The sequence below is a fragment of the Tachysurus fulvidraco genome, chromosome 19 (genome assembly GCF_022655615.1).
Source record: "Tachysurus fulvidraco isolate hzauxx_2018 chromosome 19, HZAU_PFXX_2.0, whole genome shotgun sequence".
NCBI classification, from domain to species: Eukaryota; Metazoa; Chordata; class Actinopteri; order Siluriformes; family Bagridae; genus Tachysurus; species Tachysurus fulvidraco.
The window spans coordinates 20162785-20170284 of NC_062536.1; the positions used below are offsets into that span (position 1 = coordinate 20162785).

A 7500-nucleotide genomic window follows, 5' to 3' on the forward strand; every position below is an offset into this window, starting at 1 on the left:
ACAGGAAGTATAAAGAATGTGAGCTCAGCTTTTTCCCCTCTCTCCGTCTCCGTCTCTGTCTCTGTCTCTTTATATGGACGCGTTTTATTTTATTTACTGATTATGTTCCTTGTGGGCGTGGCCTCCGTGCTGCTGTAGTCAACACTGTAATGAGATCAGGAGCAAGTTCGAGCCGTACGATTGGTCAGAGGATATTTACACCGACCAATCGTGTGTCACCTTATGCATTAATTTGCATAAAAACAATCTAAAAATCACATTTTTGGGATTTTTTCACTTCATCAGTTCTTCTAGTTCTCAGGGTTCTGCATCTCACACAGTTCCTAGTTCCTGATGTTTATTGTGACCGTTATTGTCCTCATACATTATCCAGAAGGTTCTCATAACATTTCCATTATTTCTTCTGGTACCTTCTCATTTATTTATTTGTTTGTTTGTTTGTTTGTTTAATTGTTTGTTTGTTTGTTTGTTTGTTTTAATCCGTATCCCATATTTTCTACATTCTTTGTTCCTTTCTCCCCTTTCTTTCCTGACCCTCTTCTGGCTTTCTCTTGTGTTCCTTATGTTCCTCTGATGTTCCTCACCATCTCCCAGTGTTCCTTATGTTCCTCTGATGTTCCTCACCATCTCCCAGTGTTCCTTATGTTCCTCCGATGTTCCTCACCATCTCCCAGTGTTCCTTATGTTCCTCTGATGTTGTCCCTCACCATCTCCCAGTGTTCCTTATGTTCCTCTGATGTTGTCCCTCACCATCTCCCAGTGTTCCTTATGTTCCTCTGATGTTGTCCCTCACCATCTCCCAGTGTTCCTCCGGATCTTCTCCTGTACAGTGAATATTCCATTGTTTGCGGCACTTCCACTGCTCTCTCTGTTCACTTTGTCCTTCTCGAGTTTCTTCTCAACCACTTGACAATGTTCCTGTGATGCTCTGTAATAGTTTCTTTGCTAGTTCCATGTTGATGAAGTGTTCACAGTTTTGTTAGTGTAGTTGTTTTGGGATTTGTGACTTTATTATAATGAGGTCCAGATGTTTCTCCTCTTAATGTCAGGTCTGTTCTCCTCTTGTCTTTTCTCTCGTTCTCTCATAGTGAAGTGTGTAATAAACACTATGTGCAGCTGCACTGCTCCAAACTTTGCCCTTAAAAGGAGAAGTGTGTAGGCCGAGTGTTTAATAACACACCTGCTCTGATAATGCGGCTTGTTAAACGTCTGCTCTGTCGTCTACACCTTTATATTATAATCCTTTTTTTCTCAGTATTTGTCGAGAGAACACCTCGGCTCCTTATTCCACACGTCCCGACTGCCTTATTCCCCTTTTGCCCCAATATATTTTATTGTAAATGGTCAAATTAAAACATTCATTAATGAATAGCGATTTTTATTAAAACAGTTAAATGACTGATAATTTTTCTGTCTGCTGTTTTATGGTCTTCTTCTTTTACTATATTGTGTGACTGCAGTACTGTAGCGTGCCACAAGATGGCAGCATGTCCCATGATACAGAATTCGGTGCTTGGACCCCTCAGAGTGCCTCTTACATCTAATTATTTGTGTGTGTGTGTGTGTGTGTGTGTGTGTGTGTGTGTGTGTGTGTGTGTGTGTGTTTATTACCCCGCCCTGAGCAGTGTTTTCATACAGCCTTGTATTCTGTCTAACATCACTGTCCTTTAAGCAGAAGTATTTCCTTACTTTATTAATTACAATTAATTGATTCTAAAAATAGATAAATAGGTTTTTGGCAATTCTAGGATTAAAATGTAAAACCTTCATCTCACCATTGAAGTTCCTGCATGTTCTTCACTCTAGGGCAGGAGGTGGCCACAGGGGCAAGCAGGGGGTGGCAGGGGTCCGTTGGGGACTTTGGGGCAATAGGATTGTTTTTATTGTTCACTGTGATGAAGAGAAGCGAAGTTGGGGATTTAAACCTAAATGGTACAATCATATGAAGTATATGGTGTTAAATTGTGTGTGTGTGTGTTTGTGTGTGTGTGTGTGTGTGTGTGCGCAGAGTTTGGACGAACTGGATGATGATGATGGAGATAAGGAGGGGAAGAATGAAGAAGAGCTCACACAGCAGAACACTGTGCAGAATGAGTCCATGGCCTCCGACCCTGGAGCTGGACACACACAGGTATGGGGTGCGTGTGTGTGTGTGTGTTTGTTTGTGTGTGTGTGTGTGTGTCTGTGTGTGTGAGTGTGTGTGTGTGATTTTCCCCACGTGGTTCTGTTTAAGCATTTCTCCTCTCATTCTGCCATATAAGGAACACTGCTGAACATTCCACAGCATCTCCTACCATCTGTGTTTGAGAGTTTCTTTGTAGAATTGTGTGTGTGTGTGTGTGTGTGTGTGTGTGTGTGTGTGTGTGTGTGTGTGTGTGTGTGCGTGAGATGTCTTTGCCACCTCGCTGCCTCCATTTGCATTTTTAATTAGCACCTTTTCACTCTTAGATTGGCCTAGCTGTGAGACATTTGTCACACACGCGCACACACACACGCACATGCGCACACACACACACACACACACACACACACACACACACACACACACACACACAGGGGCTTTCTTAGCAGTTTTTTTTTACATTTCAATTCAACTAAATTTATTTTTTATCTATTATTTAGAATTTTTATTTTATGTAATTGTCAGCACATATTAAGTTATTAGTGTTGTGGTCAGAGCAGGCTGCCGGAGGGCTCATGGGAGTTTACCCAACCTGTCCACATGTGCTTTGTGGATCTGGGGAAGGCACTCGACTGTGTCCCTCGTGGTGACCTGTGGGGGGTGCTCTGGGAGTATGGGGTCCGGGGCCCTCTGCTAAGGGCTGTCTGGTCCCTATATGGCCGGAGCAGGAGGTTGGTTCCATGTTGGACTCCGGCAGGGCTGCCCTTAGTCACCGGTCCTGTTCATTATTTATATGGACAGGATTTCTAGGCGCAGTCGGGGGCAGGAGGGAGTCAGGTTTGGGGACCACAGGATTTCGTCTCTGCTTTTTGCAGATGATGTTGTCCTGTTGGCTTCTTCAAAGCAGGACCTTCAGCGTGCACTGGGACGGTTTGCAGCCGAGTGTGAAGCGGCGGGGATGAGAATCAGCACCTCCAAATCCGAGGCCATGGTTCTCAGTCGGAGAAGGGTGGCTTGTCCCCTTCAGGTTGGTGGAGAGCTCCTGCCTCAAGTGGAGGAGTTTAAGTATCTTGGGGTCTCGTTCACGAGTGAGGGAAGGATGGAGCAGGCGATCGACAGGCGGATCGGTGCATCTTCTGCAGTGATGCGGTCCATATACCGGTCTGTTGTGGTGAAGAGAGATTCACCACAACAAAAGATTCACTATTTACCGGTCGATCTACGTTCCTACCCTCACCTATGGTCATGAGCTTTGGGTCATGACCGAAAGGACGAGATCCCGGATACAGGCGGCCGAAACGAGTTTCCTCCGCAGGGTGGCCGGGCGCTCCCTTAGAGATAGGGTGAGGAGCTCGGTCACTTGGGTGGAGCTCAGAGTAGAGCCGCTGCTCCTCCACATCGAGAGGAGTCAGCTGAGGAGGCTCGGGCATCTGTTCCGGATGCCTCCTGGACGTCTCCCTGGGGAGGTGTTCCGGGAATGTCCAACCGGGAGGAGGCCCCGGGGAAGACCTAGGACATGCTGGAGGGACAATGTCTCTGGGCTGTGCCGTGAGCGTAGAGCGGCCGTGCAGCGAGGACAAAGCAGCCGTGAGCGTAGAGCGACTGTGCCTTTTTAAATGTGACTGTTTTAACGGTTTAACACCTCCATGAATATCATTTTATATTCAGCGTGCCTGTTATTTAGTGGGGAATAGACATGAATAATGCATTAGAACACACACACACACACACACACACACACACACACACACACACACACACACACACACACACACACACTCCTCTACTGAATTTAGAAGCTGTACAGTCTTGATCTCACCTCACTTCACTGGCTTCGTTTAAACTCAGAACCTCAGACTCATTAAAATCTTTTACACTTAATTTACCTCCAAATTGCACAACATTTCACTCCTAACGCTTAAATATTACATCAAATATGTTTACAACATTTTATTTATTATTTATATAAGGAGTCAGTGTCTATAAGGAGTCAGTGTCTATATAAGGAGTCAGTGACTATATAAGGAGTCAGTGACTATATAAGGAGTCAGTGACTATATAAGGAGTCAGTGACTATATAAGGAGTCAGTGACTATATAAGGAGTCAGTGTCTATATAAGGAGTCAGTGTCTATATAAGGAGTCAGTGTCTATATAAGGAGTCTATATAAGGAGTCAGTGTCTATATAAGGAGTCAGTGTCTATATAAGGAGTCAGTGTCTATATAAGGAGTCAGTGTCTATATAAGGGGTCAGTGTCTATATAAGGAGTCAGTGTCTATATAAGGAGTCAGTGTCTATATAAGGAGTCAGTGTCTATATAAGGAGTCAGTGTCTATATAAGGAGTCTATATAAGGAGTCAGTGTCTATATAAGGAGTCTATATAAGGAGTCAGTGTCTATATAAGGAGTCTATATAAGGAGTCAGTGTCTATATGAGTCAGTGTCTATATGAGTCAGTGTCTATAAGGAATCAAGACTCAGAACATGGAAGACGAGAAAGAGAATAAAACAAATAAAAATATAACAATTGCAATAATAACTACCACTAATAATAATGTTCTTAGCCTTCATCTCGTCTGTCTCTCTCTCTTGCTCCCTTTGTCTCTCTCTCTTGCTCCCCCCCCTCTCTCTGTCTCTCTCTCTTGCTCCCCCCCCTCTCTGTCTCTCTCTCTTGCTCCCCCCCCTCTCTCTGTCTCTCTCTCTTGCTCCCCCCCCCCTCTCTGTCTCTCTCTCTTGCTCCCCCCCCTCTCTCTGTCTCTCTCTCTCTCTTGCTCCCCCCTCTCTCTCTGTCTCTCTGTCTCTCTCTCTTGCTCCCCCCCCTCTCTCTGTCTCTCTCTATTGCTCCCCCCCCCTCTCTGTCTCTCTGTCTCTCTCTCTCTCTTGCTCCCCCCTCTCTCTCTGTCTCTCTGTCTCTCTCTCTTGCTCCCCCCCCTCTCTCTGTCTCTCTCTTGCTCCCTCTCTCTCTCTCTCTCGCTCCCTCTCTCTCTCTCTCTCTCTCTCTCTCTTGCTCCCTCTGTCTCTCTCTCTCTTGCTCCCCCTCTCTCTCGCTCCCCCTCTCTCTCTCTCTCCCTCTCTCTCTCTCTCTCTCTCTCTCTCACTCCTGCTCCCTCTCTCTCTCACTCCTGCTCCCTCTCTCTCTCGCTCCCCCTCTCTCTCGCTCCCTCTCCCTCTCCCTCTCTCTCTCTCTCTCCCTCTCTCTCTCTCTCTCTCTCTCTCTCTCTCTCTCTCTCTCTGCTCCCCCCCCCTCTCAGGCTTTATGGAGTAAATCATAAATGTGAATTTTATTGAAACTTCACTTTATTTACAGAAGTTTTTTCTTTTATTCTCTAGGATACAACTAGGTCAGGTGCTGGCCGCTACAAAAGGTAACACACACACACACACACACACACACACACACACACACACACACACACACACACACACACACACACAGTATTGCTTTCAGCACAATAAGATAACAGGTACAAATGAAGTTCTGTACTTGTCCCTGATGTAATATACTGATAACAATGATTAGCTCATTAACACCAAGCTGTTTGTCCTTCAGTCTTAACTCCGAGTCACAGTGTGTTTTAGTGTGAAACTCTAAACAGCGCAGCGACATGACGGTCCCAGAGTCCGGGTCCCTGTAATACTTAGTCATCCTGAGGTAGTTTGGGTTGCTAAGCGACGTCCTGTAGTCAGTAGTCAGTGCTGCTGAAGTCCAGCGCACTCCTTCAGTCACTGTAACAGATTTATAATGAAACCCATGTTTAATACCACATCCGACTGCAGTGAGAAGGTCACACAATTAAACACTCGGGCTGTTTGTGTAAATAAGCATTTCAGCTGTCTCCTTTCTTCTCTATTGCTTTACATAACTGTCTTTGTTACAGCTGCTTCACAACCAGGGGATGGTGATGATAACAGCCTGTGTTTTGCTTCTGCTGCTAACGCTAGTAGTAATATACAGTAAATAATAATCTTATGGTTTTATTCATGTTTCAGTCAGCATTTTAATTACGAGTTAATCTTAACAAACTGATCAAATCTAACACTAACACTAGCGTGTGATAAGTGACGTGAAATAAAACGGCTCTGGGTGACGGACTGCACCCTGTTTGTACGCATGCTGAGGATTGTGGGTAGTCTAATGTGTCATGCAGTTGCTTGCTCCATTTGTGTAACGTTAAAAATCAATACAGGTTAAAGCTCACCAGGCGAGTGTGTGTGTGTGTGTGTGTGTGTGTGTGTGTGTGTGTGTGTGTGTGAGAGAGAAGCAGAGTGTGTGCTGCAGATTGAGAGTGTGGTGCTTGGGGGGATGAAGGAGCAGATGTCCAATCAGTGTGTTCATGTGGGTGGAGTGTGAGAGACACTCAGTGACATTACAGTCCTGCTGAGAGAAACTGAGAAGTTTTAAATCGAAAAGTTCTTCTGACCCTGAACTTGACCCTGACCCTGATTGTGACCCTGACCCTGACCCTGATTGTGACCCTGACCCTAAACCTCCCCCTGACCCTGACCCTCACCCTGATACTGACCCTGACCCTCACCCTGATACTGACCCTGACCCTCACCCTGATCCTCACCCTGATACTGACCCTGACCCTCACCCTGATACTGACCCTGACCCTCCCTCGACCCTCCCCCTGACCCTCACCCTGACCCTCACCCTGATACTGACCCTGACCCTCCCTCGACCCTCCCCCTGACCCTCACCCTGACCCTCACCCTGATACTGACCCTGACCCTCACCCTGATACTGACCCTCACCCTCACCCTGATACTCACCCTGACCCTCACCCTGACCCTCACCCTGATACTGACCCTCACCCTCACCCTGATACTGACCCTGACCCTCACCCTGACCCTCACCCTGATACTGACCCTGACCCTCACCCTGATACTGACCCTGACCCTCACCCTGATACTGACCCTGACCCTCCCTCGACCCTCACCCTGACCCTCACCCTGATACTGACCCTGACCCTCCCCGACCCTCCCCCTGACCCTCACCCTGATAATGACCCTGACCCTCACCCTGACCCTCACCCTGATACTGACCCTGATACTGACCCTGACCCTGATACTGATCCTGACCCTCACCCTGACCCTCACCCTGATACTGACCCTGACCCTCCCCCTGATACTGACCCTGACCCTCCCCTGACCCTACCCATGACCCTCACCCTGACCCTCCCCCTGACCCTCACCCATGACCCTCCCCCTGACCCTCACCCTGACCCTGACCCTGACCCTGACCCTCACCCTGACCCGCCCCCTGACCCTCCCCCTCACCCTGACCCTCACCCTGACCCTCACCCATGACCCTCACCTTCACCCTGATCCTAATCCTGATTCTGTTTCTCTGTGGTAGATATTTTTAACTTGGTTT

At 47.2% G+C, this 7500-nt stretch overlaps 1 protein-coding gene across 2 annotated transcripts in view; it reads left to right on the top strand.

Annotated features, from left to right (window-relative positions):
- Nucleotides 1–7500, top strand: part of pawr (PRKC, apoptosis, WT1, regulator) — a 37083-nt gene that overhangs the window by 22640 nt on the left and 6943 nt on the right. For both annotated transcript variants that reach the window (XM_047803791.1, XM_047803792.1), the window contains exons 3-4: nt 2009–2131; nt 5454–5488. In XM_047803791.1, the coding sequence (XP_047659747.1) occupies nt 2009–2131; nt 5454–5488 (158 nt within the window). The remainder of the gene's footprint in view (nt 1–2008; nt 2132–5453; nt 5489–7500) is intronic.